Here is a 21,522-nt window from a genome sequence, read left to right on the forward strand (position 1 = left end):
GTATGAATGGGCTCATTATATTATTTTCTCTTCTCTTATATATGTTTTAAATTTCCATAATGAAGCCATAAAACAAGATAACTGAATAAAAAGCATGCAGTCTCTATTTAAAGAGAAAATTAGGAGCAGTAACAGGGAGATACATCAATTTATATCAATAGAGATGATATAATTTTGATTTTATGCTTTACAATGACCATAGTAGGTACTTTCTGTGATAATATTAATTTAGCATGCATCCAAAAGGTTTTAATTACATATAGGAACTGCATATTTTTCCTAAATATGTTCAAAAGCTATCTTAAAGTATTTATAAAAAGTCAACGTCAGAAATAAAAACATGATCTTTTTAGAAAAGTGGAATAATCTCATGCTCGTCATTGTTCATATTTTTGGAAGGGACTTACAAAGTTAGACAGCCTCTGGGGAGAAAAGGTCCCTCCAGAGTAATCCCAGAGAGAGGTGCACCTTAACTACTCAGTAAACCTGTCTGCAGTTCCTCTTTGCACAGAAGTTCTGGACATTTTTCTGACAGAAGATTTTTAGGCACTATTTATTGATATATATGTTCAAGCCAGATGGTCAATAATATATAACTTAATTACTAAATCATATCACTTTTTGTTGGCAGCAGGCATGAGAAATGGGAGTTACATATTCATGGCAGGTAAGTAATAAAATTTTATGGTAGTTTAGATAGATTTTAATAATGGGGTTTGTGGTTCTGCATTCGACTGCGTTTACATCTGAAGAAAAAAGTTCTTAAAAACCAATACATTTGTTTTTCGTAATATCTTTTTTTTTTAATGTTTTTTTATTACATTAGGTTAGTCACCATACAGTACATCCCTGGTTTCTGATGCAAGGTTCGGTGATTCATTAGTTGCGTATAACACCCAGTGCACCATGCAATACGTGCCCTCCTTACTACCCATCACCGGTCTATCCCATTCCCCCACCCCCTCCCCTCTGAAGCCCTCAGTTTGTTTCTCAACAAAGTCATTTGCTTCAGCACCATACGCTGCTCTGAGCGCAGGGTTCTTACACTGATGAATGGTGCTTGAGTGCCACCTGGTGGCCCTCTTCCTCCATCCAGCAAGATTTTCCTCGGATCCTTGGCCTGAGAAAACCCCTGCACCAAGTCTGGCACTCTGAATGCCGAATTAAAGGAAGACATTATTTGCCAGACAGATAAATCGTCTACCCAAAGACTGTAGAATCCTGAACCTCATAACACAAATGTGAGAAACTTCACATTTCCTACACATCCTTCACATTTTGTCATGTCTATCTTGTTACTTATAACTGCAGTCATAGCTGCCTCTAGACCAGTGGTTCTCAATCTTGAATGCCATTAGAATCACACTGAGAGTTAAAAAAAAAAAAAAAAAAAAAAAAAAAAAAAAAAAGTGATGGGGCCTGAAACCCAGTGAGTCTGATTTAATACGTCTGGAATGGGGCAACATGGATCAGTAATTTCTTTTTTTTTTTTTTGATCAGTAAATTTTAAAAGCTCTCCAGGTGATTCCAATCTGAGCCAGGTTATTTTGTAATGGACTGTCTGTTCTTGAAGGTGAGAACTATTTGTTCCTCATCTCTGAGACAGTACGTTGGGTTGGATGTACTAAGAATTCAGCATCTGTGGCAAAGATGAAGCAACTCCGGAGTCCACATGTTTGCTTTAAAATAAGGCAAGAACTGGTCTGACTGCAGAAGCTTAGATTCACAAGCTCTGCTAAGTGTTTGCCATCATTCCATTCCCCAGAACACTAGCTAGGGGTACAAACAGCTCCTTTTTCACTCAGTTCCATGCAACTCAATAAGATTATTTAGTATACAGGTATTTTTTAAGTGAAGAACTACGTTGTGGCAAATATATATATAGAAAACAACACACGCAGAAAGTCATGAATTACAAGATTACTTGTAATAGAAAAATATTGGAAATAATCCAATGCTTATTTGTAGGAGACTGGTTGAATAAATTATAGCATGGAGTGCCGTGCAAACATGAAAAAGAAAAGATTATGAGAGATCTTTATTAATTACTATGGAATGAATGCCACTGTATATTGTTAAGTGAACACATAAGCGTTTGAAAAGTCTATTATATACTACCTATTGTGTAAGAAAGAAAGAGAAATACATGTCTTGTTTTTTTTGCCAAAAAGAGGAAAAGAATAAACAATCAAAAAATGAAGCATTTTCCTATAGAGGACAGGTGGGAATGGAATAGAAGAAATAAGGCTGGAGTAACAATGCTGTGAGCATACCATCTTACCTAGTTTCAACCTTTGAATCATATACATTTCTTAGGTAATCAGAAAGTAAATTAAAGGACAGTAAAAAAAAACACATTAAATTGAATATAAACACAAACAAATGGACCTATATGTATCAAATTATAACCAAACAGAAAAAAGAATTAATTCAATTAACTTTTGAACACATTACTATACATCTTTAGTGGGATATATTCCACGGACAAAAGGAAAAGAAATATGAACTTAGTATTGTACTCTTAGTAGTCATATTGTATTAAAACTCTGAAACTGTTCTATTGTAGGACACTGTAAATAAGTTAACATATTATTGTTACTGCGATCCAAGATTTTCACTGTAAAAAAATTTTATACATATATAACAAGCATATATATTAAACAAAAGCAAAATTAAACCCTGAAATGTTAAATTTGAGTTGTAATATTTTTTAATTAATTTATTATTTAGAGAGGGCACACATATGTGAGCAGTGGGGAGGGGCAGCGGGAGAGGGAGAGAAAGCATCATAAGCAGCCTCCACACCCAAGGCCGGCTGGATCTCACGATCCTGAGCTAATGACCTGAGTGGAAACCAAAAGTCGGACACTTAACCCACTGAGTCACCTAGGCACCCCATTGAATTGTAACATTTTAAAAACTAAATTAAAACAAAGCAATCTCTAACACACAAAAATAAAATTATATCCAATTGGAGCTAGAATCCCACAGAAAAGAACTTTTCCAAGTAACTTTTTTTTTAAAGATTTTATTTATTAGACAGAGCGCACAAGCGAGCACAAGCAGGGGGAATGGCAGGCAGAGGGAGAGGGAGAAGCAGGCTCGCCATTGAGCAGGGAGCCCAAAGCAGGGCTTGATCCCAAGACTCCGAGACCATGACCTGAGACAAAGGCAGACACTTAACCAACTGAGCCACCCGGGCGCCCCTCCAAGTAACTTTTAAAAATAAAATGTGAGGAGTGCCTGGGTGGCTTACTTGGCTGAGCCTCCAGTTCTTGATTTAGGCTCAGGTCATGATCTCAGGGTCCTGGGACTGAGTCCTGCGTTGGCCTCAGAGCTGGGTGTGGAACCTTCTTAAGATTCTCTTTCTCCCTTTGCCCCCGCCGCACACATGTGTGTGCTTTCTCTCTCTCAAATAAGTCTTTTAAAACAATAAAAATAAAAAATAAAATGTGATCGCATGTCTCTATAGAGTTACACCCTAAGTATGAAAAGAACTGCAAAAAAAAAATTTTTTTTTTATAACCATTTTCAGTAATCATATTGTGGACAATGGTGTTATTCTGAAATTGTTCTTCAGGATGAAGCAAATGAGTAATTGTGGTATGCTAATTCTTTCATTCCTGGTGTCATTAAGAACCAGGATTCTTGACATAGAAGAAAAGAAATAAAGATGTAAGAAGCTTTTAGTAAAAACCCTACAGTCTTAAATTCGAATTGGATATATTATTCAGGATTACTATTTGATGTCTTATCCACTATAATTCAGGATATAATTCTTCTTAAAAAGAATTTCCTAGCTCTCTCCACTGAAAAAGCCTAGAAACAATGATTATCCCATTGGTAATGAGGATCGCTGGAGCCTAGACTATATTAACTGAAGTATCATTTCACACTAAAAGAAAAGAAGTGGCTGGTTCCAGGTCTAGGGCAAAGAAAACATAAGGTGAGCCTTGAAGATCTTACACCACAAAGCAAGGAAACACTCAAAGACAAGTGAAGTCACGTCTTGATTTGAAGAGGCTTCCACTAGCTAAATCTGGGATAATCTGAGCATCAAAGAAGAGCAAAAACAGTAAAGGACTAAAACATGTCAAATTAAAAATAGAGTCCCTGATGGCACACAAAAGAAATAGATAAAAGAAGGGCAGGAGGTCGACAGGAAAAAAAACTCTTCTTGATAGAGGAATGACAGCTAGTAATTGTAAAGGAGTGAAAGAATTTTCTTAATCATTTTGTCTTCCCCAGTGTAATAACTGATTTGGGCAAGAAGCATTAATGGATGATAAAACCATTGGTTAAAGGTTGATGGGGAACAGTATATTCACATGGTCTCTAAGTACGCCATAAAATGCCTACTAAAAGAGGAAAACTATAACTTCAAATTGGAGCCAGCCGGCAGTCTGCCCTTACCTAAATGATTATATATTTTGCACCACCAATAGTAAGACAAATTGACTTACTGAGCTTCCTAATGTGAGGCAATAAGTACACATCAACTATGATTCAGCCTCATCAGAAATATTTAATTTAAACCTAATCAAAAGGAAATCATAAGACAAATTCAGAATGTAAGACATTTGCAATGTCATGAAAAACCAAACAAGGTAGAGGGGATGTTCTAGATTTAAAGAGACATGGCAACAAAATATGATCTATGAACCTTGATCCATATCAAAAAAGCAAAAAATAGCTAAAAAGTTATTTTGTGTACAGTTGGGGAAATTCTCATATTAGCTGTAAATTAGATGATATTATGAAAGTATTGTTTTCTTAGATATGTTAACAATGGTAGAAGAATGTTAGGAAATGCATGCTGATTGTCATGATGCCTTCAACTTATCCTCAAATGGTTCAGCAAAAAAGCATGTGCATACATACATACATAAATTACTCATAGATAAAATATATATACTACCTATATTTACACACATAACATGTTACATATACAATTTAGAGACAGATATGTGTTCATTATGCTTGTCTTTCAGTTCTTCTAAGTTTTTTAATTTTTCAAAACAAAAGGCTGGAAGACAAAAGAGCTGTTTTCTGAGAACGTTATAAAACTGAAAAATTGTATAAGGCAAAAAAGAAGTCCACAAATATCGTGACTTTTAAAACATGGAGACAACATTCTCTCTTGCGGCAATCAGGAATTCATGGAAGAAACTGCATTTTTAAATGTAAAGGTTTTTAGTTAATAATGACCTTAGAAATATTCCAACTAAAATTTCTCAGTTTGTAGATGAGAAAATTGACACAGAGGGACTCAGTGGCTTGTCCAGATTCAACAAAGTTTTAGTATAAAGTTGTGAAATCTAAAGCACACAGTCCATAATGGTTTCCATTAATCCATTTATTCAGCAACTTCTACATGCTAAGCAGTCCTACTTCCCATTTGAGATGGACCAAGAAGGACATGTTAAATAAGGAAATGTATATAGAACTCAATTATTATTAATTTCAAAATAAAATTTAGAATTGATTGGGCAAAAGAGAAGGCAGAATTGCTGGCTCTGAAAATGGAAGGGTTCATGAGACAAAGCACGTGGACAGCTGCAGAACCTGGGGATACCCTCAGCTGACAGCCAGCTAGGAATGGTGGCAACTCCAGTCTACACAGGCAAGGAACTGAATTCTGCCAACAATCTAAATGAGCAAGAAAAAGGATTCTCCCCTAGAGCCTCCAGATAGGAATGCAACCCTAATGACACCTTGATTTTAGCTCAGTGAGACTCACAGTCAACATATGACCTACAGAACTGTAGGCTAATAAATTTGTGTTATTTAAAAAAAAAAAAGAAATTGGTTGGGGGCACTTGGGTGGCTCAGCTGGTTAAGCATCTGACTCTTGATTTCGGCTCAGGTCATGATCACAGGGTCGTAAGATCAAGCTCCACAAGGAGCCTGCTTGAGATTCACTCTCTTCCTCTCCCTTCACCCCTTCACCCCTTCCCCCCGACCCACTTGTGCTCTCTCTCTCTCTCTCTTTAAAAAAAAAAAAAATGTTTAGACAAAAACAGGAACCAGGGATTTATTAGCTCGTATAACTGGAAAGAGCAGGTGTGGAGACAGGTAGCACTGGAATAGAAATCAAATTATGTTTACTGTTTGTCTCCATATTTTGGCTCTAACCCTCCTTGCAAGAGGGTCTCAGTGTTTGTCTTTAGAGAAAGATCTCCTAATGTCACAGAGGATGGATATAGCCACAGAAACTCCAGAACTACTACTCAGTTCAGCAAATTCAGAGAAAAAAAGAAGACTTCCACTTCAGTGTCCATATATATAATCACACAGCAGGTCACTGATTGTCCTAGATTGGATCATGTTAAAAAAAAAAAAAAATCCCTGGCCTGAGGGACAGAGCACTGTATTTGGTCAGATCTGGGTCATATGCAACCCCACAGTCCACTAGTAAGCTGACAGTAACTAACAGCCCTATCACTCCTGCCTGTCCACCCCAACACTGCCAACCACATGGAATGAAAGAAGGGCAGATTCCCAGGATGAAGGGTGAAAAGGAATGCCAGGTAGACAAAAACAAGAAGTAATAATACAGTGAGTAAACAACAGGAACAAATTATAAAGGTAAAAATGTACACAAACTGTTATAGGAAGTAGCAAAAGCTCAATTCTGAAAGGGTTCTAGGGATAGTGAGAGAAAAGGCACTTGGGGTTGTATTGTAGAAGTTAGTGAAATAGTGAAATGACAGGCAGAAGAACGTAGTGCTTAATTAGGTAGAAAGTGAAGAGCCACCGGCTTAAAAACAAAAAAAAAAAAGGAAAAAACACAATGGCATGATTTAACCTAGGATGTGGGAAGATTATCAGCCATCAATGTATAACAGTGTTTCTCAAAGTGTAGTCTCTGGCCCACCAATATCAGAAATCACCTGGGTACTTTGTTAAAAATGCAAAATCCTGAGTCCCACCCAAATTTACTAAATGAGAATCTCTAAAGTTGGGTCACAGATAGCTGCATTAGAAATAAGCACCACAGGCCTTATTTCTACATTCTAAAAGCTAAGAACAAATAGCATAGGGTTTTAATAGGAAAAAGTGTTTAACGGTATACATTTCCAAAATGTTTTAGATAATTGAAAACCTCCTACTTAATCCTTGATGCATTTTGTCTATTACTATCAGAGTGATAGGCCAATAATTTAGTTGCTCTGAGTCACAGCTACTCAGGCTGTAAAACGTAAAATTTGGACTAATAATTAATCTCCTTTAACATTATGATATCATGATTTTTAAATCCTGTTTCTTGAAGTATTTCTACATCCACACGCAGTAAAGGGTTAATTCAGCAGGCTTGGGTTGTTGCTCAAGCACTGCACATTTCAAAGAAAGGACTATCCCTTGATGCTCCTGGGAAGTAGCTTCTGCCTTGGGATATCCTGTCTGATAAGAGTGTTTTTATTGCCGTAGGCTTTGGGCCATGCTGCAGCAGTTTGGCCTTTGTGGGGCTGGATCCCCACATAAAAATGCTGATTCCCAATTGACTGATCCCCAACAAAAATACTGGATACCAAGGCTCAAGAGAGTTTCTCTGGTTCACTACTTCGCACATATTGTCACACATCATTGATGGGTGAAAAGGACATTCACCTACAACTACACTGAGAGGTAACACCTGGAAGCTTGATCCTGGTTTCCCCTGGACTTTAGCCACGTGTATTTTCCCAGTGCTGATTTCAATCTTCATCCTTTCACTGTAATAAACCATAGCCATGAATAAAACAACTTTTCTGAGTTCTGTGATCCCTTCTAGCAAATCATCAACCCTGAGGTTGGTCTTGGAGACCCTTGACACAATCAGCACTTCAACATTATACTTTCATATTGTAGTTTCCAATTCAATTAAGCTTAAATATTGCTTAAATAAAATATTTTGTATTAATATTTCATTCTGCTGCCCTTTGACCCAATATCTATTAGAAATTTATCCTAAAGAAATTATAATGAAATAGGACAGTCCTATTTCAATTTAAAAGTTTATTATAGTAGAAACTTGAAAACAACCTAAATTTTAAATAATGCAAGTATGGTTTAATGAATGATAATAGGTCCATTTGGTGGAATAGTTATTAAAATGCTAAATTAAAGAACACAACTGTACCCAAACCATGTGTGCATATAGACAAAGACTAAAAGAGAACATGGACAAATAGGAGATGATTTTTTGTAGTATTCAGACATTTTTTAAATGTTTATTATTACTGTAATAAGATTGTTTTTAAAATAAGTAACTATTTTTAAGAGCCAAATTGTAAATTTAATTCTTTTGTCTATGGTACTAACACAATATTTTTAATATGAACTACTAAAAATCAAGATCACTGACATATATATCATCCATTAACTAAAACAGATATTCTAGGTTCTGTATGGAATCCAATTCCCAGTACAGGATTAGGAAATAAGAGAATGGAGCAACATGTAGCAGGAAGCGATTGAGCACCAGGGTGACACCCACATAGTTGAGCACCAGCTTTACCTGTACTAGCTGTGATGTCGTGAGCAGTCTCCTTCACCTTGCAGAAACTGAGTTTCCTTGTTTGTTGAGTGGGAATAATGATAAAAAATGCTTTATACAGTTACTGCCATGATAAACAAGTAAAACACTTAAAGCAGTGCCTGCATAAGAAAAAGCTAAATAAATTTTCAGTCTCTGCTCTTTCCCTCAATTCTACTCTCAAAGATTGCAGATATTAATTTACATATTTTTAAATGCTTTTTTCCTGTGACACCTACTTTCCATATCATATTCGTTATGAAGTAATGTAGTCTCATGGCATAAATAATGATGACCCAATAGATCTGAAAAGAAATATGAATTTTTCGGTGATTGGTTTAAGGGTTGATAAGTACATACATTACTTTTTTTTTTCACTTAGCTAAGTCATAAATCCAATTTTGAAAATCAAATAACCTCATGTGAACTAATTTTCAAATCGAAATAAAGCAATGTTAGCACAACAAATATTTATCAGAGGCCATTAATGAACCAAAAACAACAGCAAAAATAGAAAAAGAATGGATTAAATAGTAGGTAGAAATCTTACCACAGCCACTGTCACTGCTTTCCAAAAGCTTCTGGGCATTGTATTTTGCTATGGAATTCAAAGATGGAAAATTTTAGAAATTGTTTTTCTATTTTAAGTGCACAACAGAAAATGGTGTTCAAATTGTCTTTCCTTGGTTAGTTCAAAAGCAAAATAAAATGATAGTGCACAAATATTTTCATCCGGTTTGCAATGTTTCATTGTACATCCAGCCTATCTGATATGTTATTTTAATTATGTTTTTGTGTGGGAAGTATTGTCTCTTACCAAAGCATGCTCTTTATTTGGTCAAACAGGAGATTCAGAGAAAAACAAGTAAGACAATTTTCGTTTTCTTACTAGTGGGAGTCAAGGCTGCATTGAAGAAATATTTGTCATGCTCACCACATTTTTGTTATATACTTGCCTCACAGAGCCAGTGCACAACTTTGAAGAAAGAAGAATGGCTGCTGTGTATAATGCTGGAGAAATACTCTCTGCCACCCAACTCCCCTCCTACAGGATAGCCAGGCCAATCTTTCCAAAACATAACTTTCAATTCTGAATCTTGCTAAAAATTTCCTAAAGTCTTCGTTTCGTCTCTTGCTTGACAACCAGACTGTCCAGCCCACCTTCGGTGATTACTCTCACCAAAAGTACCCCAATAACAAGGCCTAGAAACTAGTCCACCCCTATACTTTTCTCATCCTGCTACGACTGGTTAGAATCACTTTTATCTAAATCTTAATCATCTTTCAAGACCCAGCTCAAGCCTCTCTCATTCATAAAACTTATACCAGTCTTCATGGGAAGACACATTAGCTTTCTCTCTGAATGCCCATAGCAGCTTTCATCTGAACTTTCTTTTCATTTAATAAAATACTCTCTTGTACCCTTGCCATCATTACAGATTTTACCCTGAGGGTGAAGTTAGCACTACACAGTGTGACTGAAACTCTAATTAAAAATAGTCTTTCTAGCCTGAAGAATCAGAGGATGGAATTTAGAACAGCCACAGATCCTGGAAGAGGGTGAAAGTTGAAAAACAAGTAAAACAGAAAGGAAGAGCCCTGAATTCTGTTTATAAACTCTGCTCCAGTCTCTGAACCATACATGAATGGGGCAGACTTCAGTACCACAGCTAAGGACAAAAGGAATGAACAAAGACAAGCTGTTGCCCAAGAAAAAGTGTTTACAGTTTGAGTTTGACCAAGTTAATTTTCCACTTAAAAATGTAATGAACAATCTTCAGAGAAGTATAGAGTCTCACTACATAACATTTTACAATGTCCAAGATACAATACAAAATTGCTCAGTTTATGAAGAATCAGTGAAGTGTGAGCCATTTTCAAGAGACAAGACCATTAACCAAGACCAATTCCAAAATGATCTAGATGTTCGAATCAGCAGACATGAATTTTAAAGCAGATTTTATAATTCTGCTCACTAAAATCAAAGAAAATATTCTTGTATTAATAAAAACATAAAGAATATCAGCATAAAAAATAGAAACTGTTAAAAAAAGAACCAAAAGGAAAATCATGAACTGACAAAAAAGGAATTTTGAAAATAAAAATCTCAATGGTGTGCTTAACATCCTATTGGATATAACAGAAGAAAGAATAAGTGAACTTGAAGATGGGTCAATAGAAATTATCCAATCTGAAGGTCAAAAATTTGTGTTGTTGTTGTTGTTTTATATTATCAAATCTTTAAAAACTTTAGAACAATAACAGAAGTCTAACATACATGTATCAGAGGCCCCAGAGGGAAGCATAGAAAGAGAGGGGGAGAAAAAATATTTGAAATATAATGGCCAAAAGCTTCCAAATTTGGTGAAAGACAAAAATTTACAGATTCAAGATGCTCAAAAGCAGAAATACAAAGAAAATCACACCTGGACACATCATAGACAAACTGCTAAAAAGCAACAATAAAAAGAAAATCTTTAAAGTAGTCAGAGAAAAATGGTACATTGCAAGAGAGGCAGAACTAGGTGACCATGAACTGACTTCTCATCCGAAGCTGTAGACATCAGAAGACAATAAAACAATGTTTAAAGTGATGAAAGAAAAAAATACACTGTCAATTCATAATTCTATTTCCAATGAAAATGTCTTTCAAGTATAAAATTAAAAATAAAATAAAGATATTTTTATGCAACAGAAAACCAAAAGAACTACAAGAAATGTAAAAAAAGAAAAAAATTCTGTGGCCTGAAAAAAGTGAAACCAAGCGGAAACTCAAATCTTCAGAAAGAAGAAAAGAGCTTTAGAAATGGTTAATATAGATAAATATAAAAGACTATTATTCTTCTTTTAAAAACTATGACTATTTAAAGCAAATAAAATATTGTCTTGTGCAGTTTATAATGTATGTAGATGTAAATCATATGACATCTATAGCATAAAGGATGGAAAAGGAAGTAGTTAATTGATCTATAAAATTGTATGGTTTTTACATTTTTATGTCAAGCAGCTATATATATATATCTCACATCTATATATATATTGTATGTTTTATATATATAAAATGCAAAAAGGTCTAGCTTAAAAATCAATAGATAAATACAATTTTTAAAAGGATTCAAATAATCAAAAAGAAGGGAGACAAGGGAGAACAGAGGAGTAATAGAGAATACAAACAGGAAATAAGTAATAAAACAGCAACTCTAAGTCCAACCACACAGGAAATAAGTAATAAAATAGCAACTCTAAGTCCAACCACACAGGAAATAAGTAATAAAATAGCAACTCTAAGTCCAACCACACAGGAAATAAGTAATAAAATAGCAACTCTAAGTCCAACCACATCAAAAATTACATTAAATGTTAATGAACTACTGGGGTGCCTGGCTAGCTCAGTCAGTTAAGCGTCTGACTCTTGATCTCAGCTCAGGTCTTGATCTCAGGGCCGTGACTTTAAGCCCTGCATTGGGCTCCGCGCTGGGCATGAGCTTACTTAAAAAAAAAAAAAATGCTAATGAACTAAATACTCCAATTAAAAGGCACAGTTATTAGAATGAATAAAAAAGTAAGACCCAACAATATGCTGTCTACAAGAGAGGCACTTTAAATATAAAGGCACATATTGAAAGGAACTAGAAGGAAGTACTTTGTACTTTGTCAAATGCTTTTTCTGCACCTATTCAAATGATCATATTGCTCTTATCCTTTCTCTTATTCATGTGATGTATCATGTTGATTGATTTGTGAATATTGAACTACCTCTGCCTTTGCAACCCAGGAATAAATCTTACTTGATCGTGGTGAATGTTTTTTTTCATGTATTATTTGATTTGGTTTGCTAGTATTTTGTGGAGGATTTTTGAATCTATATTCATCAGAGATATTGGCCTATAGTTCTCTTTTCTTGTGGTATCTTTGTCTCATTTTGGTATCAGCTTAATGCTGGCCTCATGGAATGAATTTGGAACTTTTCCTTCCTTTTCTATTTTTTGGAATAGTTTGCAAAGAATAGGTGTTAACTCTTCTTTAAATGTTTGGTAGAATTCATCTGTGAAGCCAACTGGTCCTGGGCTTTTGTTTGTTGGGAGTTTTTTGATTAGTGATTCAGTTTCTTTGCTTGTAATCAGTCTGTTCAAATTTTGTTTCTTTGTGTCTCAATTTTGGTAGGTACTACATTTCTAGGAATTCATCCATTTCTTCTAGGTTGTCTAATTTGTTGCCATATAGTTTTTCATAATGTTCTCAAAATTGTTTGGATTTCTGTGGTGTTTGTTGTTACTTCTCTCATATTTGTGATATAAAAAACACATTTGAATTACTGTTTCCTACAACTGCAGAGTTTTGAAATAGTTCATTTAAAGAAAATAAAAGGTGAAAAACCCTGTAGAAAAAGATAACTTGGAAAGGTACACTAGACAAACACCTAGTATTCATTGAAATAAACCCAGTAATCTCTTTTTTGCCCATTTAAAAGATTTTCTCTAACAATCTCCTTTGCTCCACCCCATAATCATAATAATCTCAAAAATTATTTCTGTACACACGAAAAGGGGCTAGTCTCATTAGTTTGGGCCTAATTATTTACATAGATGCAGCAAGTATTAATTAACCATATAGACCTCCTTGAGATTGCTTTGCAAATCTACAGTCATACAGTATTGAACAGTACTAAGACCACCATATTAAACTCTGCCTGGAAGTTTTCATAAGTAATCTTGGACTGAACTTCTAAAAGACTCTCTTTTGCTATCCTTAGACTACGAAACAAAACCCAGGAAATTCTCTTTAACATATTACACCTGCAATATCTATAAAGTTGGTGTATTTCTTTGAGGTCCCAAACATTCTCTTAGGTTCCTGGGCTAAGTAACTTTCCTTATCAACTGTGACCTGGGATACTATAAACTAGACACCAAGCCAGGTTTCTGTGGAGGGTTTTGTAGGCATTTCCTCCATAAGTAGTGAATTTTATTCACATTTATTTTTAAGTACTCACCATGCCCAACATGGAGCTCAAACTCACAACCCCAATATCAAGAGTCACATGCTCTACTGACTAAGCCAGCCAGGTGCCCCAAGAGGATAGATTCTTATTGAATATATGCAAACAATATTTTCCATGAAAAGTAAGGAGACTCAGTAAAGTTTTTATTGCATTTTTTAACCTTATTTTTATTTTGGAGATATAATTTACATAACATAAAACTCACCTTTTCAAAGTATATGATTCAGCAGCTCTGGACATTCACAAAGTTGTACAACCATCACCACCATCTAATTCCAGAACACTTTCGTCACTCCAAAAAGAAACACCTTATCTATTAGCAGTCGCTCTCCATTTCCCTCAGCCCCAGCCCCTGGTAACAACTAACCTACTTCCGCTTCTAAGGATTTGTCTATTCTGGACATTTTACATAAGTTGAATCATATAATATGTGGCCTGCTGTGTCTGACTTTACCATAATATTTACCATAATATTTTCAAGGTTCATCATGTCATAGCATGAATCCAGATTTTATTTCTATGTAGCTGAATAAACAATTGTATGGATGTACTATACTACATTTTGTTTATCCATTCATCAGTTGATGGCCATTTGGGTTGTTTCTGCTTTTTCACTATTATGAATAGCACTGTTATGAACACTTGTGCCCAAGTTTTTGTGTGTACAGTTGTCTTCATTTCTCTTGGGTATATACTTAAGGATGGAATTTCTAGGTCATATAATAACAATGTTTAGCTTTTTGAGGAATTTCCAAACTGTTTTCCAATGATGCACCAATTTCATTCCCACCAGCCACATATAATGGTTCCAGTTCCTCTACATCATCATCAACACTTGTCATCATATGTCTCTTTTATTATATCCAGTGAGTGTGATGTGGTAGTATATTGTGAATTTGATTTGCATTTCCCCAATGACTACTGGTGTTGAGTGTGTTGAGCATCTTTATTGGCCATTTGTATATCACATTTGGAGAATTGTCTATTCATATCCTTTGCCCATTTTTAATTTGTTTGTATTTTTGTTGTTGAATTATATTAATTTTTTATAAATTTTTGGTATTAGACCTTTATCAGATGTATGATTTGCAAGTATTTTCTCCCATTCTATGGGTTATCTTTTCACTTTCTTGGGTCCTTGGAAGCACAATCATTTTTAATTTTGATGAACTCCAATTTAGGTATTTTTTTTCTTTTATTGTTTGTGCTTTTGGTGTTGTATCTAAGAAACCCTTGCCTAATCCAAAGTCATAAGAAGATTTTTACCTATGTTTTCTTCTAATAGTTTTATACTTTCATTTCTCAATAAGAGTTTTTTAATTCAAGTAGGCTGTCAATGAGAATCAGATATCATTTTAAAATGTTTCATTTCATTTACAAAAGCACAATCTAATAAACTGTGGGTTAGAGAGATAGAAGAAAGATAAAGAGCTTCCTCCTATGTCCAGTAAGTAGAACATTAAAACAATTATATACGTATTATGGACAGCAAGGGCATTTAGAAATTACCAAGGACTTATATAAACATACAATTTCTGAAATATTTTAATATTATTATCTTATCTCTACAAACCTAACCTAGAGAAGGCTAAGTGCCTCTTCTGATTGAAAACTCTTTACCATGCAACCTACAAAAACCTTATTTATAACATATTTATAACATTTTTTTTAATAATGTAGGTGAAAGAACAAATTTTTGTGCTTTTCTAGGACCCTCTGGGAAGTGTCAAAGACAGTTTTAATGTAAACGATATCTTGATTCTGTTTTTGTAAATTTAAGGATTCTCGGAAAGGCAAAATTAAGAGCTGTCAGAAGAGATTTAGGCACTTAATTAAGACTGGATCACAATGGAGGAGAAAGCACAGAGAATCTGAGAAACAATACTTGGCTACCTATTTAATTGATGAAACATCTTAAAACAAATACAAAGGAATATGATTGTAAAGAAACTTAGCTCTTTTATAAATGATGAGACTTCCTTTCGTTTTGTTTTTTTTTCCCTAAATACTCAAGGACATATACGGTCAATATAAAATGCAAGAATTATTCTGATAAAACAAAGGATCTCTATTATCTAGGCAGATTACACAGAAAACAAAGAAAAACCTTTCATGTTGCCATTTGGCAAAGACATCAATCAATAAACCAAGGAAGCAAACCCATCAAAACTGAGTGAACTATGCCAAATTTTAACCCATTTCATAGTTTATTTTTAGACCCAGATGTTATAAACCAAGGTAAATAAAAATCACTTTCAAATTCTCACAAGCTGGAACAAACTGATATTTTAGGATTGTCTTTTTCACTGTTCTTATGAGTGTGCAACTAAGTTTTCCAGAAGTTACATGACATATGATATCACAGACTGAAGGCAGAGGGAATATGAGAATCAAGCTGTATATTATTAACCAGATATCAAAGAGATTTACAAAAATTTTAAATGGAACAACTATTCTTAATTTTTTTTAAATAGAGTTATTTTCATTAAATTTGCTACTTAGGTTAACAATCAGTTTGACATTGTTATTTTCAAAAGAAACAAATATTCTAAAGATTTCTCAGTTTTAATTTCTAACATGGTAAATAATGATAAATATAACCTACTTAGACAAAAGCTCATTAGTTGTCCTTATAATTTTTCAGAATTTGAAAGGATCCTGAGACAAAGGGGTTTGAGAATCTCTGCATTAAAATAAAATTATTTTCTTTTTCTTTGAAAAAAAAAGCTCATAAACATTTATTTTTTCTGTCACCAATGTTCATAGTACAGTTTTAATTACTTTTAGTAATTATAGCTTTTAACCGAAGTAGTTAACTTCTACTTCACATATAAAATTGAAAGAAAGTAAATAATTGAAAACTGATCAACACAAACAAGCATTTTAGCAGAACAACAAAGCTTATAAACGCACATAACAACTTCTTAGAGCTATACACACCATTAGAGTAGCAAACATGACCACATTTATTAATGTGACCCAAAGATCCATCCTCTCTATAGCATATTAAGCATATAAGCAAAAGTGTATAAATTCAATATGTTTATTAACCAAAATTTCAGAATTGCTTCTTAGTTAGAAATTATTTGGTATCCAATGATTGCACACAAATTAGGTTAATATTAGTTCAAGTGTATAAGCTACCTGAAGATTTTAGTAATCATGTTTAAGCTGGCACACTACAAAAAATTATTATATATGTGAAAGTTTGTCAAAAAATTATTCAATTTTATTGCATACAGATTTATATTTTTTATACTTTTAAACATTATAGAGGAGTAGTGTTAGCTTATTTGTTTGTTGTAGGAATTTTCAGAACATTTGGCTTACACAAGCACTTATTTAACTCTAAAACTCAATCAGAACAGAGCTTCTTTAAGAGATTGTGTAATCTAATTTATTAATATTCTCCAGAGAGAAGAGAACATTTCATATTCCCAAAATGAGGAAAAGGCCTTTCTAATTTACACACACTCAGATATACAGGCACATAGGTATAGACACACAGCAAACTTACAGCTTTAGTTCCATGTGGTGATAGTAAACACAGAAAAACGAAAACTCACCAGTGCAGATATGGAAGAGCTGTTCTCCTTCTCAGTGAGCATAAAATTCTTACTTGACTTGAATTCAAAATAAACAGACACAAAAAAGAAACAAACTAAATTTCTTATCATCTCTCACCCAGTAGGAACTAAATCTATCATGCATTTACAGAGATTACCATACCATAAGACCAAATTTCCAACCATTGCTGCCATCAATAGGGAATAAACTTAGTTATCATGTACAAACCCCAAATAAAAACAAAGCATAAAATCTGCAGAGACAAAAAAGCTAGAGAAATAGAGTCAGCCAAATTAAAATTCTACTTTCACTTGGGATTATTCTGGGATCCATGAAAAGCTGTGCCTGGGCTTATGTAACCCATGAGGTGCTTATTTATTTATTTATTTATTTATTTATTTATTTATTTATTTATTTTTTAATTTATTTGAAAGATCATGTGTGAACAGAGGGGACAGGAGGGGCAGAGGGGGAGGGAGAGGGAGAGAAAATCTTGAGTAGACTCCATGTGGAGCACGGAGCCCCACAAGGGCTTGATCTTACAACCCTGAGATCATGACCTGAGCCTAAACCACGAGTCAGATGTTTAACCCATTGAGCCACCCAGGCGCCCCAAAGTGCACTTTTCTAGCAACACAGTTTACTTGGCTTTGTCTTTGGGCATCTCAGTGGATGATCACCAAAACTCTTAAGGATTGTTTTTTTTAAAGGTAAAATTATGACTATTACACAAATAAAAATTAACACATATCAAAGAGTTAACTCATTGATTAATGAGAGAGCCAGAAAGATGTTACATATGGTTCAAAGAAGAAACTAAAAATCAGACATATATATATAGGCCATCAAAAATGCTGAAATAATTTGTTAACAGATATAAAAATGGGTCTCTTAGGGGGAGGTCTCTCTACCAGACAAAATGCATTTTTATTCCTTTCAGTTTCCTACAACTTACAGCATTTAAAAGACCTCTGTTAAAGACAATGAATGATAACAAGACCACCACAGCATCAGGTAACCTGGTAGGGTTCATTAAAGAATGTCTAGTATTCCATTGGAAAAACACTTAGTAATCTTTTTTCTTTCTTTTTTTCTCCGTTTCAAAATCTTCCACAATTTTGCCTGACAACTCACAAAATACTATTAAGACAAAAAAGAACAAGAAAAAATTTTATGTAATGATATGGAAAGATGTCCACTATTATTAAGTTATAAAAAAAAGTAAGGAGCAAAGATGGTGCCATAAAGTAAAAAACATGTGAGGATAAAGAATATGTATATTTTGTATATACATGAATAAAACACCACTGGAAAGAATTTTAGAAACCAACACTATTGGTTGCTTCTGGTAAAAGTAACTGGGTGACAAGGGATCAGTGGTGAGAAGCTTTTCAATGTATATACATATATATCTTTTTATGTTTTTGAATTTTGAAACATCAGATTATATCTTCCAGTCAATAAAGTAATTTTTAAAAGAAAAATAACATAAACCCTACATACTTCCACTTTCTAAGTAACCACAGAAATCTCCCTCTACTTTTTGGAGTCTCTTTTCCTTACCTACTTCCTAATTCTTTATTCTTTATATCTGTTTTTCAATACATAAAGCATAATATGACTAAATAATCATATTCTTAGAACTCTAGCTTCATTAAAATTTCACAGCAAAAACCTTGAACCTAATAGTCAAATCTTAAGAATAGCTTGATGGCAAAAATGGTAAATTTTATGTTATGTATATTTTACCACAATTTTTAAAAAAGAAAAAATATACCTTGAGTTTTCTGGGCACCAAGACGATTCTTTTCCCTGTAATAAGTCTGGACTGAGTCTCTCTATAACAGGCAATTTTGCCAAACCCAGGATGTGTGAGGAACACTGGCATACAGAGAAGCCCAGGGTAGGCTGGGAAGAGAAGCGCATTATAGCAGATCAACACATCTTTGTTGAATGAATGAACAAATTACTTCTGATCCTCAATTAGCACTGTTTTTATATTTTAAGTGCTTGATCCTTTCATCCAGTATTTATCCTACTTTTCTGATCCATCAGTTAAGAGACCAATCTGACACAAGCCTTGAGAGGTAAACCCTCTTGGATTCCACCAGGAGGGAGAAGTATTCAACTTGTTCCTGAACAGCAAATTAATCTGAGAGACTGACTTACTGCCATCTCCTGCAAAGAGTCGGAAAAGTTGCTTGAGACTCCAGGAATTCTCTCATAAATTCTGTGTGCACTTCTCATGGTCATAACCTTTCCTTCTATGTTGGTAGCAAATGCAGCTTAACCTAAAAATATCAAAGGAAGACAAAGAAAACATTTTCTCTCCTCACAGACTTCCAAAAAACACAGTTATATTCTAACAAATTCTTAAAACACATAGCAAAAAAACTTAAAACACACAAATAAATCCCAAAAGATGTCCAAATGCAACAACATATTCAAATTGTACAACTCTGACACCAAGTGGTAAAAAAAGTATAAGCTCTGAATAAAAAATGCTGAGCTGGTATTTGGGATATTTGGTAGACCAAATAATTTATATAGTAATTGCTATGTTACTGTTTAAGACTCATTGTCAATACCATCTTCCAACTAATCATTAAAAAAAAAAAAAAAGAACATTAGCATTGCTCGCTAGAGTTGCCGTGAGAATTAAATAAGTTAGTAAAAGAAAAAGAAAACTCTAATGCCTGGCATACAAGTACTAAATAAATGTTAATTCTGGTTATTGCCTAATTTTATGTCTGCTAGATAGATGATAGGGACACTAAGCAAGCTGTCCTTGTCCACAAGGTGGAGGAGTGAAGAGGGAACACAAACAAAAAAACGAAGTGTTACCAGGTCTATGATAAACATGGTTAGTAGATGAGGGAAGGCACACAGAAAGGGAGACATCAATTCCTATTGAATGTTTTCTCTAAGAACTGCTCCTTCCTCAGATACAGACCTTCAACAGCTGTATTAGTAGTTTGTGACCCTAGTCACTGGCCATGTACTATTGACCCAGGGTTGGATACCTGTCCCCAGGTGGGGCCCATCAATTCTTTTCTTCTATAAATTTGCACTTGAAATGTTTATATATTCATTAGTCTGAGATGTCTGCTTGAGCGAAGGATGTAAAATGTGTGGGAAGATGGTCAGGCCTACAGAGAAATAGGAAAAGCCTGCCTAGAAAGAAAAAAACATAAAAACAAAAAACAAACAAAAAACAGAAGGAGAGAGAGCAGAGATGAGAGAATCCATGTGTCTCCAGAGAAACAGGATTTTCTTTACAGGAACAAGCTGCTTGGAGTCCCAATTCTTGGTTCAAGATCAGAAAATGGTCAGAACTGCACCTTGCCCTTGAGCTTTAAGCAATACCTTTTTATCTTTATAATAAATTTGCACTCCTTGCTAAATCTTGCCCTAGCAAGTTTGTTACTTTCCACTGAAATAATCTTAGCTTAGACACTGGATAAACTCAGACATTAACTTCCCATCCAATATGTTATTGAATAACTCAAATTTTATTTGTTTAAACATTGGGTACCACTGTTACATAATATAATTCTATACAATTGGTCAGATTTTGTTTTTCACTAATGAGCTGGTTGCATTTTTGCAGGATGTAAAAGCCTATCAACCTTGATTCTTTGATTGTGAAGAAAATTTTATGTAAACCCACAAGACAAAAAAAAAGCTCATTTGAATTTAAAATTTTATAAACATTGTAATCATTTCATAATAATACATAACAAATCATTGCTGCACAGACCTTAAACTTATACAATGTTATATGTCAATTTCATCTTAATAAAGCTGGAGAAAAATTTTATGATAAAAAACTAAAAGAGATAAACATAAAAGTAAATAAAATTTTGCAAATATTTACTTGAACATACTCCTGGTTGATTAAATTAACATATGGGCAAAATATGAAGTTTATGTTTCACAAGCATGAAAATAGTAAGGTGAAATCGACAGAAAAAAATTCATCTGGTGTAGAGTGGAGGTCAGGTAAGGAAGAGTGTTATATTCCTAGCAACCAGTTCTCCACAGCTTATGCATGTGTACCCCATGGCCATTAAATTTAAGAAAAAATATAAATCGAAGTTTGTAAGTAATCTTTAAATTTAGAACACACAAAAAGTTTTAAGAAAGGAATCATCGAAAGTACCACTGCCAAAAGATAATTCCTTTATCTTTCTGCTCAAATATAACTTTTACAGAGATCATAACAAATGCACAAGTTTTTACCTTTGCCTTTTCCTAATAAGTTGTGAACATTTTCCTCATTGAAAGATGGAAGGTGGTAGGAAAAAGAGAAGTTAGCTATATAATAGCCTTTTCCAGCTACCCCAAGCACCCCATTTTTAAGATGCTCTCATGCTATCCAAAAACTTTTAGAGACATAGACTCTAGGCAAAGTATGTTGCCTTCACACACACAC

At 34.2% G+C, this 21,522-nt stretch overlaps 1 protein-coding gene across 1 annotated transcript in view; it reads right to left on the bottom strand.

Moving 5' to 3' along the window:
• Window positions 1-21,522, bottom strand: part of FILIP1 (filamin A interacting protein 1) — a 258,360-nt gene that overhangs the window by 192,048 nt on the left and 44,790 nt on the right. Inside the window, exons 3-6 of the mRNA XM_008684837.2 lie at window positions 19,257-19,378; window positions 18,865-18,995; window positions 17,087-17,143; window positions 9,069-9,116 (exon numbers count right to left, since the gene is read on the bottom strand). Coding sequence (XP_008683059.2) covers window positions 9,069-9,116; window positions 17,087-17,143; window positions 18,865-18,975 — 216 coding nt within the window. The 5' untranslated portion in view covers window positions 18,976-18,995; window positions 19,257-19,378. The remainder of the gene's footprint in view (window positions 1-9,068; window positions 9,117-17,086; window positions 17,144-18,864; window positions 18,996-19,256; window positions 19,379-21,522) is intronic.

The sequence above is a fragment of the Ursus maritimus genome, unplaced genomic scaffold, assembly GCF_017311325.1.
Source record: "Ursus maritimus isolate PB19 unplaced genomic scaffold, ASM1731132v1 scaffold_29, whole genome shotgun sequence".
NCBI classification, from domain to species: Eukaryota; Metazoa; Chordata; class Mammalia; order Carnivora; family Ursidae; genus Ursus; species Ursus maritimus.